At 40.3% G+C, this 21,236-nt stretch overlaps 1 protein-coding gene across 1 annotated transcript in view; it reads right to left on the bottom strand.

The window, feature by feature from the left end:
- The window catches only part of LOC146002499 (uncharacterized), a 78,844-nt gene that overhangs the window by 31,154 nt on the left and 26,454 nt on the right, over window positions 1-21,236 (bottom strand). The window contains exons 2-3 of the mRNA XM_083140382.1: window positions 9,941-10,183; window positions 6,680-6,860 (exon numbers count right to left, since the gene is read on the bottom strand). Coding sequence (XP_082996508.1) covers window positions 6,680-6,860; window positions 9,941-10,183 — 424 coding nt within the window. The remainder of the gene's footprint in view (window positions 1-6,679; window positions 6,861-9,940; window positions 10,184-21,236) is intronic.

The following is a 21,236-nucleotide window of genomic DNA, read 5'->3' as shown; positions in this document are numbered from 1 at the left end:
GAAGGGACACTCACAAAGAACATCTATGCCCAGACCAGGATTCCAACCTGGGACTTCTGGACAGTGCATGTGATAACCACTCCACGAAGGCTCACGAGCATTTTTAATTCTCGTGTAGGCATTCCGGTTGTTATGCTCATGTGTGATTTGAATTGAAGTGTACTGAACCAGTTGAGCTTTTTTAAAGAATTACTTCCCATATGATTTCCTTTAAATCACCAATGCCAGTCTGTGATGTGGTCAACCATGGCAAGCTGTGCTGTACCGATAGTTCATAATGGGTTTCCTCCTTAAGTGTTATTGTTATTAAGAAAGGATCAACTTATATTGTGTGGCAGTAAGAAAGAGACTGGCTGAGCAACTGGATTGATAACTGTAAACAATTTACACTCCATAATTTTAACACAAACAGTGTATAAAAGTATGAGGGTTCCTTTTTCTTGTTGACGACCATCTGCAACTAAGTTAGTTCGGCATTGCTGATGGGACTCACATGTAAAGTTGCCCGGACCCCTATGGCTAGCTAGAACGCCCCTGCTCACTGTTACAGACATCATCTTATGATATTCTACTGGCACCCATTCGATCACATCCACAATTAGAAAAATAATAATAATGAACACCGAGTTGTGAAGTTATTTGTAGTGTCCGTTGACTTGTATAAGACAGCAAACTCTGTTGATCTTGTAATACATATTCTGAGCTCACCAACAGTTAAAGGAAAATAAAGCGGGTTTTTCCATTCAAAGCTCACGTCAAAGGATTTGAATTATCTCGTTGATGACCCACATCTGTTTCCTAACTCGATTGTGTTATAGGCTATGTGAAAAAAATCTGTGATTATTCAAAATTGAAGGAGCATGGAGAGAGAGCATTATGGTGCCCTTGCACCTCGACCTCCCCTGCACCGCGGTGGTTGCCGGGGCTGCTGCTACGCCACTGGATCGCACTTTAAACTGTATATCCAGTCTCGATTAGCTTATCTGTGCATAAAGTGGACTTAAAACTCAAGTAATTTCTTCAGAGTTTGAATTTATTTTTTTAGGAATGTCTGACCACAAACCTCCCCTTTCGCGTACCCTGTTTTGGATCAGACTTTCTTTACAAAAAAATGGAAGTTTATCAAAATATGGTTAAATATAGCACTGCCCCAAACCCCCTTTCCGAAATTCATACGCACGCCACTGTGTCTAGTGTTTAAAGTTTTGGATGATATCCATGGACGTCCGCATGAATTTTTCCAAGGGAGGGGCAAGCAAAGTATTTTTTTTTCAGGGAGGGGGACAAACGAGGCATATTTCCCCCCCATACTAGTGTTGCCCCCTTAAAAACACTATTTCAGATTGAAGTTATCATGTTCCTGGAACACTCTTCCAATAATTAACATAAATTAAATTACTGTGACTGAAATAAAATATATGTGTGTAATATATAAGTTTATGGTAACATCCAGGCACGTATCCAGAGGGGGGCTTAGGGGGCTCGAGCCCCCCGGAAGTTTTAGGTTTACACTAGATAAAATGAGTTTTTTTGTTTCTTGTGATGTGAAATAAAATAATGTGACAATAATTTAAGGAGAGAAATAATTATCGAGGCAAGACAGAGAATGTTCCGTAACCCTGTTATTGATGATAGCACGTATCCAAGATGGGGCACAGGGGGCTCGACCCTCTCCCCAGAAAATTTTTCAGTTTACATTAGATAAAATTAGATTTTTGGCTTCTTGAATAATGTGAAAATTATGTAAGGAGAGAAATAATTATCGAGGCAAGATAAAGCATGTTTTATATCGCTGTTATTGTTAATAGCACGTATCCAAGGTGGAGATGAGGTGGATCGAGCCCCCCCCCCTCAGGAAATTTTTCAATTTACACTAGATAAAATTCGATTTTTGACATCTTGAATAATATGAAGATAATAAATTTATAAATCTGAGAGAAATAATTATCGAAACAAGACGGAGAGTGTTCTATAACCTTATTATTGTCAATAGCACGCATCCAAGGTGGGAATCAGGAGGCTCGAGCCCCCCCCCCTTCAGAATTTTTTTCTGTTTACACTAGATAAAATTAGGATTTTGGCTTCTTGAATAATGTGATAATAATTTGGGAGAAATAATTATCGAGACAAGACGGAGAATGTTCTATAATCCTGTTATTGTTAATAACACCTATCCAAGGTATGGTTGAGGTGGCTCGAGCCCCCCCCCCAAGGAAATTTTTTATTTTACACTAGATAAAATTAGGTTTTTGACTTTTTGAATAATGTGACGATGATTTAAGGAGATAGACAATTATCGAGGCAAGACGGAGAATGTTCTACAACCCTGTTGTTGATAATATTGCACGTAAACTTTTCTTGCGCTTTCGGTGTTGTCGCAGCGCACTTGAGCACTATGTAGAAACTTGTCAGCATTTGGAAGCTGTACAACAAAGGTAGCGCCACACGTAAGGGCGATCGTTGTAATTTCTAATCTCTGGAAAGCGGGAGAGGGTACGTTCTTGAATGAGAGAAGGAGTCAACTACTGGCGATATTAACGAATTGTTTTATCTGCGGAACGTTCTAGAATATAATGAGGATATAAATACGCGGATTCAATTTTTCGGTTGATCTGTACAAAGAATTGGTTAATGAGATTTCAGAGGTAAGTGTGACAATTCATACAGTCGATTAGTGATCAGTCAGCGTCCTCTGGTTGCTTTATAAGATATAGTGATTCGAAAATGAAGACATTGACGACAGCAGAACTTCCGGGGCCTCAGTGTAGTGCTAGTTCGGTTCGAGGGCCGAAGAGATCAAGGTCTCTCTCTCTCGCTCTCTCCCTCCCTCTCTCTCTCTCTCTCTAAAGTGAATATTTCATCAGTATTTCGAAACACGTTCAAACACTTAACTACCATAAAGAGACAGCCGAAAATTTTATGAATGTCGAGAAGAGAAAGCAAGATGTTGCATATGTAGACATTTTAGGTGGAAATTGCAGGCTCTACCAGGACCCAAATCAGGGCTCTACCAACTGAGCCACCTAGTCATCCTTGACTTCAACCGATTTTTCGTTAAAATGTCTACATTGTACATGTCCTGTGTATATTAAATCGTAAGGTGTTGCCTGTATAATGAACAAGCACAGAAAATATAGGAGAGAGAAGAAAACTGAGGAGCATTCCCACCGGTTGAGGATAATTTTTTTCTGTGGTCAACAAGAGCTACTACTTCGAGGTGACAATGACTGGGCCCTAATATGGGAGATTTCACGCCATGTCGCCTGAAGATTAGGTTTGTGCGGCCTTTTGTGTCGCTACGGTGTGAAACGTTGCTGTTGATTGGCCCATTCCAATCGACATGTATCGCGTGTCCCTTCGGTCTGAAACCTTCCTAAGTCTTGAAAATCCAAGTCACAAGGATGGAAAATTATGGCCTTGTTAAGGTTAGGGTGAACGCAGGCAGACGACAGCACCCTAAAGGATCATACCCAAACCTGCAGGAAGAACGCATCTTACTTCAATCTCCAATACGATGATAAAAACTTCTGGTGAGTTCATTTTAAAAAAATGTGTCCGAGATAAAGAGAGGCGTGCCCAGGATTTTCGGAAGGGAGAGGGGTTACGCATACTATTTTTGGTTGTCAGTCCTGATTTTGCCATTTTTTTCCTGTCTTTGACGTTCCTCTTCTTTTTTTTTAAAAAAAAAAAGGAATACTGAGTCAAATGGGGTTATGACCTCACCAAACCTCCCTTGGGCACGTCGCTGGAGATAAATGAGTAAGCATTTGATCATACTGGGAGACGAAACATTAGATGTGTTGGGAACGGAAGGGTTTTCACTGTGCATTAATTGTTTCGTGATCCACATGTATTCGAGAAGACTTCCTTTGTTTCGTGCCTATATATGACAAGACAGCAGAAGAAGTGACAGGCATTTTTGAACACTTGTGAGTGCTAAGGCCTGAATCTGAACAATTTGATGTGTTTCGGCTTTTATAAGAGCTGCAAACATGGGAGGACAAGACACTTTAGTACTGTTCTGCGTCCAGTTCGCAGCCCACAATTTGAATCTCGCGTTCTCGAGTGGATTGTCCATCCCATGCATGTGTAACACCTACGTAAAAACACTCAAAGACACCATAGACGTTTTATGCCTGATGAGAAGAAATGGACAAACACACGTACTGAGATGGTTCCGGCACACAATGTTAATGCATGGAAACAGAGGAGTCTAGTGGTAAAAAATGTTCCGATTTCACGTTCTGATTAAAATGACAGCCTTACAGTGGCGACGATTTAAGGGATAGTTGCTCCCCATTTTTTATTTTCTTGCCTCAACATTATGGCCTCTTAATGTTAAGCCTTGTTTACCAAGAGAAAGTAAACTTTGCTTGCAACGCCCTCCGCACCCCCCCCCCCTCCCCCGTTTTGGAAGCCAATTGCCACCACTGGTCTTGAACATACAATTGTGAGGTTCTTACATCCCTTAAAAAAATGTCATTGAGCCCCCCCCGAAAGGAATTCCTGGATACGTGCCTGGTAACATCCACTTTCCAAGAGGGGCTGTAGCCCCCCCCCCCTTTCCGGACGCCAATGATGACATCGGTAACCGGTGTTTTTGATCCTTTCATACAGCATAATCAAGTGCACTGCATATAACTACCTCCTTTGGCAACAGCTGTTTCCACGAGCTGAAACATTACAGGAGGAAAAAACATAGAATGTTGATAATTTGTAGAAAGAGGAAGACCTTGAAAACAGAAGAGCATCGCACGCCAAGGTCCTTTCCACTTGGTTGTCTTCTGCTCTTTCGTGATAATGACCTTGATGGTACGGTCCGAGAATCTGCGTTTAATATGTGGTCGATGGGAAACTTTGGTGCTTCGTGTCTGTTTACAGGAATTTATGGTTTTGTGGTCTCCTGCCGGCAAGTCAAAGCTCAGGTGGATGAGAGCAGACAAGAGTTTTTTTCAGAATGTTCTTGTGGACCAGTGGCGTGTTAATATTTTCGTAACGGGAATATGGCTTTCTTGGTAGTCAGTTCTATATTTTACCATCTTTTGATGCATTTGACATTATCTTTTGTTTTAGGAATTCTGAATCAAATTATGTTTTGTAGCAGTGGATTTTGGCTGCATTCAACTTTCTTCTATACTCTATACCGGAAATTGGTGGAGCAAGGCCCGGTAGGGAAGGGATGAAAGTGATTAGGCAGACTCGAACTGCTGGTAGCAGAAGTCGCTTTCCACCCTCCACGCAATCCCGTTCTTTCTCATGTGTTCATTGGTCGAGCTGTCTCGAGCCGCTACTTACGCCGGCTTTAGACGAAAGCATTTCCGTTAGCATTTTTGCTAGCATAAACACGCAAACATTTCATGTAACTTTCGGCTATCTTTTGCGATTACAATGTATAACATATACAGCATGAAAGGCACGTTGAGTTACACCATCTATGCTGAGTGCACTGTGTTTACATTTGAAACAACTAAAATATTCTTCCATACGTGTACAGTAAACGTTGTAAAGTATGTATTTAAGCAGCGCAATTGTTTTGTACCTAGAAGTTTTTATACGAAACGTTATTCCTCTCGATTGAATAGACGGTTTTAAAGGCGGAGCTACTGCGGAGCATGCGCACTCGTCTGGTCCCCCTCGAACATCCGGTTACGCTTACGATGCTATGGACTTTCATATGAAAGGGCAAAGTGGAGATTCTTTTACATGGAAATAAGGTGTCAGCTGTGTAGCATATGGTTGCACAGTTCGATCGGGAACAAATTTATTGAATCAAGTATCACTTCGTAGGTTTCCGAAGGACGTAGAGAGACGAAACCTGTTGATACAAGCAGAACGAGAAAGGATTGGTACCCGGAAAGGACTTTTACGACTTGCATTTTATTACAAGCAGTTGATCATCCGACGTTTTCTAGACGTCCACTCCTTCATAGTAGAACTTTAACAAATACCTTTCTTGACTATCGTCGCACAACTGATGAAAAGTTGAAAACAAGCGTTCATTTCTTACTTCGTATGCCGGTGAATCTGCACTGGCAACAACGGGGACTGGCCTAAACCGGAAGTTCCGGAGGGACCGGGTAAGATCTCACCAATGTTTATGCTTACATTTTTAACACAGTCTATAGTTATCTTCTTTTAAAAATGTAAAGTGATACATTGTTTACATCTTACGCGGCCGCCATTACAACTGCACTCGTGACGTAGAGGTCGCTTCTGATTGGCTGCATTACGAAAAATGCTACGAAAATAGGACGGGTTTTATCCTTGATAAATGCCATGTCATCTGAAATGCCATAAGATTTTTCACTTTACACGGTAGCATTTTGGACATGGCATAAATGTTAAGGAAAAATGTTTCCGTCTAAAGCGGGCCTTACGAAGACTTGCTTTTTCTTCGCTGGCTCCAGAGGTTCCCGAGACAGAGTATGTGTTTAGAAATTATGGGTCAAGGATGTTTCGTAGCAGTGAATTAAGCGCCAAAAATTGGCCCTGTGTAAATAATTATAGCTAATAATAGCCCATTGGTAAGAAACCAGTGGTCCTGGTGAGAAGCACACTGTTCCTTGTTACCGACATACAATTATTCACTTGAAATAGTGAAGAAATAAAAAAATATGAAACACTATATGCAATTACATACGACCTATAATATCATGTGTGCTTCTAACTATAAACTTACCAGGTTCTGGACAAATCTCTCTCCCATTGAGTCGAATGCTCTGCACGTAAGGAACCGCCCCTGTCTCCTCGAACTTCACAAATATCCTGACAGAGATTGGTGGTCCAGGATACAGCTTCTTGTTGGGATTCCAAATAGTGAAGTGGACATTGTCCTTGCTCTTCACTTCACCTTCCCAGTTCTGGAAAAACCCAAAAATATTCTTTATTACTGTGGCTATTCCCAAATGTTAGTTCTGTTGTTGTTTTTTTTATTAGGATACAATAATTTTCGCAACTGAAATTAATGGGGAACAGGGACATCACAGTGAAAAGTCCTAACCAGTGTTGTCACATGAAGGGAAATTTCCCTTTTGGAGGAAAATTCTCACCCAATTTTTAGCAAAAAGGGAATTTCGATGAAAAATGCCACAATTTGAGGGAAATTTGAAGACATCTAACTCCACATTATTACAGTTCATGTCAATTTTCCATCCACATTTTATTTATTTTTTCTGTCCCTTCTTATCTCTGCTCCTTTGAATATAAGTCCACGTCTATTTATATTTCTGATACGTTTATTGTACGTTGCTTTTATGCATAATAACGTTGAGGATTAACGATTAAGTGGATTCCTGTGCAGGATTCGAACCTAGGACATCTGGCCAGGGAGCGATGAACTTGACATTTATGTGATTTTTTTCATAGCTACTAATATGAACCAAGGGAAATACTATTACTACTACTAACACCACTACCACCACCACCCCTAATAATAATAATAATTACAGCTACTTCTGATGCTACTACTATTATTTATTATTGCTATTATTATTATCATTATTACATGATATCTTTAGGTGAAGGGGAAAATTGGTCCAAAAACTGAGATTTTATCACTTGGAAAGGGAAATTGTGCCCTCATATTGTGGCAACACTGGTCCTAACTCATCTTTTGGTCAAGGTCAACCTATATTGGCTCATGGGAATTGTTCAGGATCTTCCATAGTACAGAAAAAATCAAGACATGCACACGCAGAGAGAGGGAGGGGGTAGGGATAAAGAGAGAAACTCATAGAAACAGAAAGAATGAGAAAGAAACGAAGAAATACAAATATGGAAAGAAGAGAAAAGAAGAGAGAGAAGGGGAGAATGAAAGAAAGAAAAACTGTGAAGACGATAGAAGGAAAGAGTGAGTTTTACGTCCACTTTATGAGCAGAGAGGGTAACCGGGACTGGACGTACAGTTAAAACTGGGATCCGAACCTCTATGCTCTTGCAATCAATACTCTGTAGATGGGAAGAAGGAGATGCTTGCATGGTTGAACAAAGGTTTCAATGAAGTTGTTGGGAGAATGCTTACAAGAAATTACCCTAGTTGAGGGGATACTATCCTCAGATATTCTTAATTGAGGGAGAGGATGGTATAGCGGTTCGATACCCGATTACCCGGGTCCTCTTGATTGCATGGCGACGACATTACCACTACGCCATCGGGAAGACTTGTCCATTTTTAGGTTACAACATACTAAAGGGTGGACCATGAGAGCGTTCAGCATTTTAAATTAAACTTAAAACACCTGTGAGTATTGCAACTTGAGTATTGATTGATTTAACTTATTTTTACGGTCAGGGGCTGCACCCGGAGTTTAAAGTGGGATCCGAACGTCTATGTGCCTCCAACGAGTATCGAATCCGCGTTACAACAATGCTACGGGAAGGCAGATGAAGGAATAAAAAGAAAGAACAAAAGTAGAATGAAAAAAATAGTGTAAGAAATATCGAGGAAAAAGGAAGGAAGACAAAACAAATAAAGAGAGGTAGGAATAAGATACCAAGATAGAACGTTATTAGCCACATCCATTGAAGGAAAACCTACATATAATTAATTATAAGTATGTCGTCCGCACTCGAGCCCACCTAATTAAAACTCTCCCAAACGCCACTAATCAGGATTGTCTAGCCAATGTAATTTGAAACCACCAACGGTGCTGAAGATGAGGGAATGCCACCCCCCCCCCTCAATTTAGAATATCTAAGAAAAGTATCCCGTCAGTTAGGTAATTTCCATAAGCATTCCCCCAACTACTTCATTGTCATTATGTTGAAAACATTGGTTGAACTATGCAAGCATCCCCTACACTCCCATCTATACTCTGTCCGGGGAATCCATGGAGGAAGCGAAAGGAAAGAAGTCTCTGCGCAAGTAGTGACTCGAGACTGCTCAACCAATGAACACCTGAGAGGGAACGGGTTTGAGTGGATTGGGAAGAAGTGACTGCAGGTACCAGCTGTTTGCAGCAGCATGTACTGCTACCCTTCGCCCACTCACTTTCTCCCCTTCTCAACAGTCATACGCGGTCTTGCTGCACAGACTCCCAGGATAGAATACAGAGATTTTCACTTCGACCACTGCCTTTAAGACATGTCTATCCTGACCACTTTGTACCATATACGAAGGGAGGAGAACTTTGACATATTCACAGTTGCAGCATGTGTTTGGACGAGGAGACATTTCATGAACTGTCTCTGAAAAAATAAAGTGTTGCAATTTCAACTCTTATTTTGTTACCAGGCGTTGGAAATATTCCTTTAGGTATTAACGGTGCTTAAGGACTCCACGGGAGTCTTCCCAAGCACTTCCGTCCGTGGCAGTGTGCCAACTTAGTGCCCTCACTTCTTTGACAACTGACATTACCCTAGAAGGCACTTTATCCAGCCTTCGTAAATCTAGCGTCATGAGTCAGTTTTAACTCCATTTAAGGTGAAATTTAGTTCTTTTAAGCGCGTGAGGTTTGGCAACACTGCCAGGAGGCAAGGAGAAGAGCATTGATCATATGGGAGTATGATTTGGTTAGTTCTCTTGGGAATATAAAAATTTCCGATGGAATAGAAAAATATGTCAACGGGAAGAGGGTAGTTCGAAGATGCATTTCACCAGCGGAAAAGTCGAAACTTCCATTTGATTAGCCGTAGCTTGATGTTGAAATTGATTCCCCATAAGGAATACATGCGATTCCGAAAATTATTATTCATCATATTTTTCAAATATCTTAAACAGCTTAATAATCAACATAAAAAAACGCTTCCACTTGCAACATGGAGCTCTTGGATACACCCAGGGTTTTTCTTTTTTTAGTAGCAGTGCCCATTCGGGCGATATTCAAATAAACGCACAATTGCTGCGTAACTGTATCTCCTCCCCTTAACTTCAGACATTAACAATTTACATGTAGAGTTACTATATATTAGAGTAATATAATAAATAAATAAGTACTCTTACACCAAGTAGTTGCGCTGGCCTGTCCAGGTAGATGTCCAGCCTCAATCCAGACAGCGACTCTGCCACCGATACCAGGATGACCCCATACCACCGGTCGTCGCTCCTCTTTCCGTCATAGGAGAAGATGCTGGGACAGGGGGACTGGAGGGGCTCGCCCCTGGGGACCTGGAACCTCTGAGGGGACACGCACAGCGGAAGGAACAGTAGCGACACGGCGGGCAGTAGATGCCACTGCAGGAGCATCTGAAATAAAGATAACGTAAAGTTAAAACTTCCTGCAGTAAGAAATTATTACTCTGTTGCAAATCAGCATGCCCTTACATTTCATTGACGAACAAATACTCTATTTCACATAAAAAATCACAGATAAAATTGCAAACTGGCCCGAAATGGCTCTTCCATATAATTTCATTCGGGTGGATTGAAGGGTTGAATACATATCTTTACGTGGTCTCTGCTTCGGTGGCGAGTGCTTCATTTCCTTCAATCCCTTTGTTGCTTCCTCCCCTCCCCTTTCCAACTCATTATCTACCTCCCTCTATATTCCGCCTCCTACCTCTTTTTTTCCTCATCTCTGTCTCCCTTCCCTTTCCATCCCTCATCTTTGTCTCCCTTCCCTTTCATATTTCATCTCTCTTTCTCTTCTTCAAATCTCATGGCCGTCTTTCTTCTTCCAGCTCTCGTCTCTGCCTTTCTCTCCTCTTCTTCCCTCGACTCTGCCTTTCTCTCCTCCCCTTCTCTCGTCTGCCTTCCTCTCCTCCCCTAATCTCGTCTCTGCCTCTCTCTCCTCCCCTAATCTCGTCTCTGCCTCTCTCTCCTCCCCTAATCTCGTCTCTGCCTCTCTCTCCTCCCCTAATCTCGTCTCTGCCTCTCTCTCCTCCCCTTATCTCGTCTCTGCCTCTCTCTCCTCTCCTTATCTCGTCTCTGCCTCTCTCTCCTCCCCTAATCTCGTCTCTGCCTCTCTCTCCTCCCCTAATCTCGTCTCTGCCTCTCTCTCCTCCCCTAATCTCGTCTCTGCCTCTCTCTCCTCCCCTAATCTCGTCTCTGCCTCTCTCTCCTTCCCTAATCTCGTCTCTGCCTCTCTCTCCTTCCCTAATCTCGTCTCTGCCTCTCTCTCCTTCCCTAATCTCGTCTCTGCCTCTCTCTCCTTCCCTAATCTCGTCTCTATCATTCTCTCCTTCCCTAATCTCGTCTCTATCATTCTCTCCTTCCCTAATCTCGTCTCTGCCTTTCTCTCCTTCCCTAATCTCGTCTCTGCCTTTCTCTCCTTCCCTAATCTCGTCTCTGCCTTTCTCTCCTTCCCTAATCTCGTCTCTGCCTTTCTCTCCTTCCCTAATCTCGTCTCTGCCTTTCTCTCCTTCCCTAATCTCGTCTCTGCCTTTCTCTCCTTCCCTAATCTCGTCTCTGCCTTTCTCTCCTTCCCTAATCTCGTCTCTACCATTCTCTCCTTCCCTAATCTCGTCTCTATCATTCTCTCCTTCCCTAATCTCGTCTCTATCATTCTCTCCTTCCCTAATCTCGTCTCTATCATTCTCTCCCCATCTCTCGTCTCTATCATTCTCTCCCCATCTCCGTCTCTTCTTTCTATCTATTTATCTTTCTCCAATTTCTACCTTTTTAGCTATATTTTCTCTACTTTTCAGCTTTCCATCTCTCCCTTCCTGCCTTTCATATCTCATCTCTCTCTTGGTATTTGCATATTTTTATCACAGAAACTACCTTCCCTATCACCTCCTACTTGCAATTTTGTAGCAGTGTCTAGCAAAAAGAGGTGTAATATTTCTCGTTAGAAAATTCCTTTGACACACCACTGTCACAATCGTGTACAAATCCGACACTCGAAATTTAAGTGCAATGTGTTGCTATACAATTTTCTTAAAATTCTATATATATAGGTTATTATTTTATTTAATGTAGGGAATATTCTTCGTCTGATTCAAGCTCCGTCCATAGATGTTGAACTCGGCGAATGTCCTCCTTTGAACGCCCCTGGGGCAAGGTGGACAGGTCCGGTAAAGGTCAATGGCTTGCACGAAGATCGTCACAGTGACCTTTGGACACTCACCTCCTGCCTCGGTCCATTCTCGCAGCACTGTTTCCATCTCACGATAATTTTTTCTAAATTCAAGTCTTTGAATGCTATGGAGTCTTATAGTCCCCCTCCACTTGTGTCTATGCACCAAAATGTTTATTTCTTTACAGCCTACCTTTAAAAATATCAATAACATTAGAAAGCCCGATAATTATCATGTTCTTTACAATGGAGTCCCCACGATTTTTGTAATTTTGTTGTTATGGGTTAGTATTTCTTTATTCAGTAGTCAATGTTATATTTTGACGAATTAGGAAAGCTGGCCAAAAACATCCCCAATAAGTATATTGTGTGTCTGCATATGTGTGTATGTATGTGTACATTGTGTGGTTCCTGGAAATCCCCGATGTAATCAAGGGGTTACAGGTTCGATATCCGGTGGAGGCACATAGTGGTTCGGATCCCACTTTAAACCGTAGGCTCAGTCCCGATTAGCCTTAGTGTGCAAAAAGTGGACTTAGAAACACAATCAATCAATTTTTTAAAAAAAAAATCAGAGGAAATTCCAGTGACAATCTCAAAAGCGAGAACTTATATATAAACAAAATTCCGTGATACAGCAGCCCTCTGACGTCCAAGGCTTTCCAAATGGATTTTACATTGGGTAAATGTAAATATTCTGCGAGATATTCAACATAATTTTAATGACACAAGTTATTGAAATTAGTATCAAATTTGTAAACTCATAAAAAGCATAGCTACGTGTACGTACATAAAAAAAGCGTCCACAGAAAGAACGATGGAATGAAAATCCATAGGTACTTTTGTACAAGGAAACATATTGTGTAACTCGCTACGTACAGGAAAGTAGCTTTCTTGTCCACCGTTGCCAAGTTTCTGGGTGTTTTTCCTGAAGTAAAAGCAAAACGAAAATATGTAACCAAAAGGTAGGGTGGGATGGGGGGGTGGGGGTGGAGAAACTCCAGAATCTTTAGATATATAACAGTTCCCTTAATTTATTTTGTCTTCATCCTGTCTTTCGACTTTCCAGTCAATTTTAGGTGACCGTAAGCATCTAATAGATTAGAAAATATGACATCACATGATCTACAAATTTTCATCATCTTTCAGAAATCAAAAATACAGGAAAAAGGATCAAGATACGAAAAAATACGGAAATATGTTGTTTTATGTAAAGTAAATTAGCAAATATGTAAAATATGTAATATCCTGACAAATATGTAAAGATATGTAACATAAAACTTATGCAAAATCATGTCAGTTATACAGGGTGTCATTTTAATGGCGCCCACGGACCACGGAAACGTATAGAGAACATAAAAGCAAACAAATTTTCTCAGTAACATTTTTTTCGTTGGAGTGTCGTTCCGGAGCTACAGTCGTTCAAAAAAGCCCTTTTTGCCGCCTGAATGCTGGCAACCCAACACAACATTTGATAGCATTTCTGACGCCATATCCCGTCGTAAAGCGATGCGTTACATTGTTGCCAGGAACAACATATTATGTTAAAAATGACAGATAAAATCAGCCACATTATGTACCGCAAAACAAAACGAGAAAACACGTTCTGTAACCTAACAGGAAGTAAACAAACGATACGAAAAATGGTAGAAAGAAAATAGAATTCAAGTGGAAGTGGTCATATCGAATTTTGTATCAGCTTACATGTCAAATATTTGCAAATATAGTTACCAAGTTGGCATCTACAATTTAGTCTATCCACTTCGTCCTTCTGATACTAGTTGTCTGTGACACACTGAACAGATGACAAAATAGAAATGAAAGAACTCAAAATTCAAAAGGTAAGCAACACAAAATATAATGTATATTCAGGGCATTATGAGGCAAGTGGCAAAAATGGTTGAAAATACAGGGATATAAGTAGTAGTAATACAAGCTCTCCGACGACTGTGTTTATGTATGCACTGGATACACATGTAATAGTTTGCAACTGTGAACATGGCAGTATATTCGTTACTGATTCATCATTACGTTGTTACTGTGGTTGTCCGTGTTTTAGCCGTAATGCAACAACGTGAACTTCGGATACTTCCGGTATCAGCACAAAAGTACCACAAGGCATCTGGACACAAACCTGTAGATATCAACCTTGCAACAAGATTTGCAAAAATTTGACATGTAGCTGGGCGTAAACAACCACATGTAAGCTGCAAGTCCAATAAAATTTATTGTTGTTGACATGTAGGCTGAGACAAAATCCGACATTGACACTTCATTTTCAATACGTTTTTTACCATTTCTCATATCGTTGGTTCACTTCCCCGTTCCCCTGAGATGACTGCTGATCTTCTGGCTGGTAGGATATGATGTTCGGTCCTCTGGATGCGTTTCTCGCTTCGTCCTACAGCTAATAATTTGGTTGGTAGCATGTCATTTTTCATAAAATTTGTGTGTTCTTTGCAATCCTGCCGTGCGCTGTTTCGCCGCAGGAAATGACATCACAGATACGATTAAATGTTGTGTTGGGTTGCCAGCATCCAGGCGGCAAAACGGTCTTTTTTGAACGGCTGTAGCGTTCGACGCACCAACAAGATAAATGTTACTGAGAAACGTTTTTTGTTTTGATGTGCTCTATACGAATCTCTGGTCCGTGGGCGCCATTAAAATGACACCCTGTATAATTCATTGACATTTTTCTTTTCAAGGTATGTATCTATAAAGGAATAGAATATGTAATTACATACAAATCTGGGCTCTAATTATCTCCTGATTATTATACAATAGTAATTATTATAAACTAAAAAAAGTAATTTTATTTCGAATATATTATTATCATTATTATGTCCTTGGGGAGGCTTTTCTACTAGATCCACCAAATGTGTGAATATCCAGCACAAGTGTATTATAATGTTACGTTTTATACAGTTTTTGCATTGATATGTGTAGTTATTCCATTTTGTTTTTAACTCGTACATACCTTGTTCAAGAAAAAACAATAGATGAAAATTTTAACCATGGTGTTTATGTTGGGTGACGTCTCACACAAAACTAATTTTGGGGATTCTGAAAACTGTCAAACAATTTATTCTTTGTTATAAATGGTACAATATGTATTTTACACTGAGTGTTTAGATTTAACGTGATTTTAATGTAACGGAAAACATCAATAAACTCTGTGAAAGCAATGATGATTTTGAATTGCCTGAAATTTGGGATTCATAATTTTTAAATAAAAAATAATGTGATCAAAACTTTTTATCTGAAATAAAAATAAAACAGACTGCTTGCTTTTACAGTTAAGTTGCTATATTACAACAATGTAAGATTGACAACATCCATTGTACTGATTATTTTTTGTTTAAAAAATGTAAACCATTGTTATAACTGTATCTTTAAACAAACTAAAAATACATGTCTGATGAAGGGAGCTTGTGTTCTGAAACGTCACAATGAAAAACTGTTTTATGCTTGTAATAACCGTAGACTACAAGAGAAATAATTTTACAATACAAGCAATTCGTACATACAACAAGAATTAATTTTTACTTCGTTATTATGTTCGAATAATAACTAACTGAACTTTATTTAATTTAATAACAAATAAATACTACAAGATTCTCTTTTTGTAACTTGAAATGAACGATCCTAGTTTCCAAGGTGGGGTCGACGAATCTGTTCACCGCCCTCCCCCCCCCCCCCCGACACCCGTAGTTCTGGTGTAATTTTGCCAATAACTATGAATATATTGGTTGGAGCTGTGGTGCTCCTAATACAGGATGTTTCACTCGCTCTCGGGCCCCGATTTCCGCATATAAAAATGAAACTATTGGTAATAATGTAGTGAAATTTCCTACGGACATACCTTGGTGTATGAGAAGCATGGTGACGTCACAGCGAGTGTTGGAAGTGGTCGCCATTAGCATCACGCCACTCCATGTTATAGAAGGTAGCCACCAACATATCAGGAATCACAGCGTCAATTTCCAGCTGAATGCTGTCTTTCAGTTGCATGATAGTTTGTGGCTTATTGCGATAGACCATTCCTTTCCCAGAACGTGCAAACGATAAACACAAGCTGTTCCACTGAGTACCGACTCATACTGTACTGCTTTGTTGCTGTACTGTAATCACGAACCACTGATTGTAAGCACGAACTTCCAACCGAACCCGAACAAACACGAACCACTATCAGATGCGTCACAACAGCAGGACCAAGAACTCGGACTGAAAGCTCACGTCCGTACGGTTGACACTTAACGGCAGAATCGCACTGATGCATGCCCATGCAAGGACTAGAGAGACTGTGGCACCATCTCCAATGATGTCACCATTTTCTTCATACACCAAGGTATATCCGTAGCAAATTTCATTACATTATGACCAATAGTTTGATTTTTATAAGCTAGAATCAGGGGCCGAGAGTTAGTGAAACACCCTTGATATTCCTAGGCGTAAGTTTTCTGCGCAGCTGTCATTGGAATAATCAATAGGATTTTTCACAAGCCACGTGTATTTGTTTACGACTTCGTTATTACAGAGAACAGAGAATAAATATGCAGTACAGCAATTATATAAAAATTCTTGCTCTACTCTTCAACATCAACGAAATATGTATGAAAAAACAGGTAATGAAAAACCAGTCGCCATTTTACGTGACCAAAATACTGAATTGGTGCCATTAATCGAAAAAAAGGAAGAAAATAACGAGACGCAAATTTATCCATCCACTGCCACTCCCCCTGTCCTTGGACATGAAAGCTGGGTTGAGCATGATCTTAGTCCCAACAATTTTACATGCAATGTAATGTTTGGTACCCAATGTAAAGTAGGTATGTATTTGGTAGATTTTTTTGGCGTCCTATAGGATAGAGTGTAGCGGTTAGTAATGTTATTTGTTATATAATACTGTACTGCGTTCCCACTGCACAGTGCGATAGGGTAATGTGGAGGTAGGGGAACACGCATTCACGATCTCTGCCATTTTTGGAGGTGATGTGATCAGCACCATTCTCTTGCAGGTTTACCAACCACATTGTCCCAAAGTACCCATTTATTAGAGGCTGGACAAACCCAAGAGCAGCTGCTTGTATGAACATTGCTGGAAAATGAACTCTTAAAATTCACCCACCTTCCTCTTGAAGTGGTAACGCTGCCGCCTTGTAATCAAGGGGTCCCAGGTTCGATCTCCGGTGGAGGCACATAGTGGTTCGGATTAGCTATATATGCATAACGTGGACTTATTTCGTTCCTCTTATCAATTCTATTTCTTATCCTTCTTCACCAGATTTCTTACTTTTCAGTTTTTCATCATGAACATGTAATGCCCTGAACATTACATTACAGTTGCATGTTACTGATATTTGGTATTTTGTGAACTAATTAGTACGTCCTCGTAACCAGTATCAGAAGGACAAGTGGATAGACTAACCTGTAGATGTCAACCTGGCATTGGCACATTGCACAGTGGTTCGGATCCCACTTTGACCTGTAGGTCTAGTCTTGATTAGCCTATAATTGCATAAAGTAGACTTAAAGCAACAACTCAATTCAAGCTGACAATGATTGATTGATTGGTTTGGTTTATTTTACTTCCCAGTTCTGTCACTTTTGGCTAATCGCGAAGATGAGGATGAGTGATGAAACGGATGAAGGGACGCTCACAAAGAACACCCGTGCACAGGCCGCGATTCGAACTCAAGACCCCTGGCGTCGTAGTGCGTTGTGTTAACTATTCCACCACGAAGGCAGGCTCAACCTTGCAACGATATATAATCAACTGATCAAAAGTCTGACAAGATCCATGTAACGAGTAAACAAGAGTTTGAAAGAGTCGAGAATAACACTGACGCGTACTTTTATCATGGCCTATTAAACCTTTGTAAAAACGTTGTAAGTAGGCCCTAAGTGTAAGGGGAATGAACCTTTTATTAAGGTTAAATCGATGGTTTTGTTTACCAGATCAGAGTATTATGCTCACTACATTAGGAGCGAAGGTTTAATTCCTAGCAGAGACGTGGATATGCGTAACAAACAATGCAAACATACATGCCTTACCCGAGATTCGAACCCGGAACCCCTAGCTTCGTAGCGCACTGGAATACCACTCCGCCATCGACTGGACGACCGCTGCTTTCGTTCTACTATGTACAGTCACGGACACTGCCGGCTTGGAATGAATACATTGACTTTAAATGGAATAGTTACAACCCGACAGTGTCAGTGACTGTACAAGCAGACATGTTCCAGGTTCGAACCCTGAATAAGACAGGTACACATCATTGTGTTCGTCCCTTTGTTCATTTCATCCTCAGAGTCGTCATTAACACAAGAAACAGAGAAATGGCGTTAAATGACCGAAGTGGAAAGAGAGAAAGTGATGATGGCCATCTGCGAGGGGGAAAAGCCCCAAAATTTGGAAAAAAGTTTTAAAAATGTACATAAAATATGTAGTTTTAGAGAATATGAGTATGGTTACATAGGTTTTTCTGTTAGTTTTATAGGTCTATAGGGGGATCTCTTGATTTTAGGCGTGTAGGCGACAGTGATCGCTATTCTTAAGTAATCATTCTACAGTGTAATAATAGTTAGGATTTATTAATGGTGCTTAAAAAAATACATGGCACCTGAATTTTCAAATTCAGTTCTAAATTCTTTGTAATATTTCGAGTTCGCATATGGAAATTTTCTTTACAATTTTTTTTTTAAAATAAAGAGTAAAGTATATGTTTTTTTATTAGTATGTTTTCTGTATCATGCGTATTATTAAATCCGCCGTAACCGAATTGCGCACGCTTTAATTCCAGGATTGCGCACAAAACTCACTGGCCTGTTTTGCGCACAGATTTCGATCCAACGTTGCCACTTTGATAGCTTCTAAGTCTGTGCGCAAAACTGTTATTTTCTTTACACATGAAGAGAGAGAAATTAGAAATAAAATAGTAAATATCTTAAAGATTAAATAAAATATATGATTTGACCAGTAAATGTAGCAAGTCAAGATAGGTTTGGTTAGGTTAGGTTAGGCAAAACACAGCAAAAACACGTGTAAGTCTACAAAAACACACACACACAAACACAACAGAAGTGAGAACGGCTTGAGAACATTTTACATCTGACAACATCGCCTCATCTTTTGTGCGCAATCCTGTATTGTGAGAGCTTGTCAACTGCTTATCAGATACCACTAATAAAGCCGGAAATGTGTGCGCAATCCGGCTGTAGCCATTAAATCAGAATAATAAACATACCATTACAATTGTTTTCAATATTGCTAGCAGAATTTTAGAATCTGCGGCGATGTGGTAGAGTTCACCATGTATTAGAATGTATTGCACAGTTATTTATGCAGTTACAGGAGGAACCTTCTTTACAAAGGCCTCTCTGGGGGCAAGAGTTAATTACTTTTAATCCAATTTTGTATTAATTTAATGTTTTAAGAATACATTTCAAAATGTGTAGCTTTATTTCAGTTGGATTCTTGGCTTTCTTAGTCCGTATTAAAAAAATATTAAAAAAAAAATCGCTCCTGAATTGCTTTTGTTCTTTCCTACCCCTGGTGTTTCATGTTGCGAGCAGGGTTGTTAAACGTCCAGGCACCTATAAATTCTAATGGGTTCTATTGGCTTCCCCTGCAGGACCGAAAACCTTTGTTTTTTCCTCGGACAATTTAAATTCGATCCAACTTGCGTATTGTTTCATTGAAAAAAGGTTCCTGGATGTTATTTAAATTGATCCGGAAAGAGGGGAGTTCTGACATTTCCGACACCGTCATTTGCGACACTAAGGCAAAAACTGTTTTTTTCCCGTCATAAGCGACACTCCTTGGATTTTCCCCTACGATTTCTAATTTGTTTACCAGAATTAGCGACATTTGCGTACGTGCAGCAGCAATAGCGTCTCTGAAGAAAGTATTTCCCGAGGCTCAGATCAGTGGTTGTAATTATCACTTTAACCAATGTTTGTGGCGAAAGGTGCAGGAGTTGGGACTGACAAACTATTACAAAACAGATCCCGACGTGGGGCTGTGTATAAGAATGTGTTCAGCTCTGGCTTACCTCCCTGTGGTTGACGTCGATGATGGATGGCTGTGTGATGGAAGATGCGCCAAACCACGACATAGAGAAATTTTTTGGATTATTTCGTTGAACAGTGGATGAACAACTCTTTTTCGACATTTGCATGTGGAACTGCTCCCAACAGCGGCACAGGACTAACACTGCAGTCGAGGGATGGAACCATACAGTTAATGTATTGACGGAAAAGTCAAGTCCTAACGTGTACCAATTAGTGAAGACTAAGATTAGAAGCTGTGTACAACGACTACTTATGTGAGAGGAGGGCCTTGAATCTTAGACGTAGACGACGTCAGTACATTACATTAGATGAGAGAATACAAAGAGCATTTGCCGACTATGAAATGCATAGAGATCTTAAGCGCTTTTTGAGGAGAATGGCGTACGTTCAGAAATTAGAATGAAAATAGTAAGACGTTGGTTCAACTACAAGAGAAACGACGCATTCTACATTTCTACATTGACAAGGGATTGCAGTCTGCTACTATACTGACAAGGGATCTAAACAATCAGTCATTGACAAAGGATAATTACATCCAGCTTTTAAACACCCAGCCTCCATGATGCCAGTGTGAAGGAAAACTAATAAAGGTTATAAAAAACACACCAGCTTCCATGATGCTGCCAGTCCTAAGCCTGGATAAAGTGTGAAGGGAAGCTATTTACACTTTGTGTCGCAGATGACGGTGTCGCAACTGTCATGGAATATATTTTCCATGCAGTGTCGCATATGATGGCAGAAATGCTAGTGTCTCATAAGTCGTGGATTCGGAAAAAGGTTCTTGGACTGTATTTAAATTGATCTAGTAAAAAAGGTTCTTGGACCGAATTGAAATAATTTCCAGATAAAAAGTTTCTTTACGGTCCATAACCGATTTACGCTTCCTGAATTTCTCTCCTGGACCGGAATTAAATTTATTTAAAATTCCTGGACCTTTAACCACCCTGGTTGCGAGGAGATCTCTCCCTCCACTCCACCCCTCAATCCGCCCGAGGACTGATACCGCAAAAAGGTACTCCCAGACCCCAACATTCTGTTTCCCCATGTATTTTCTTCTGGCATCATTATTGTCGTCGCTCTTAATCGACACGTAGAATCCAGGGAACTTTGAAGAAGAGAATGCTTAGAAATAACACTTAGTGCAAAGAACAGACAAGAAAAATGCAATTATTATTTTCTCATGACGACATGTTTCCATGAGAACCAAGA

The sequence above is a fragment of the Lepisma saccharinum genome, chromosome 18 (assembly GCF_977018435.1).
Source record: "Lepisma saccharinum chromosome 18, izLepSacc3.1, whole genome shotgun sequence".
In the NCBI taxonomy this organism is placed as follows: Eukaryota; Metazoa; Arthropoda; class Insecta; order Zygentoma; family Lepismatidae; genus Lepisma; species Lepisma saccharinum.
This window is presented reverse-complemented; position numbering and strand designations above follow the sequence as displayed.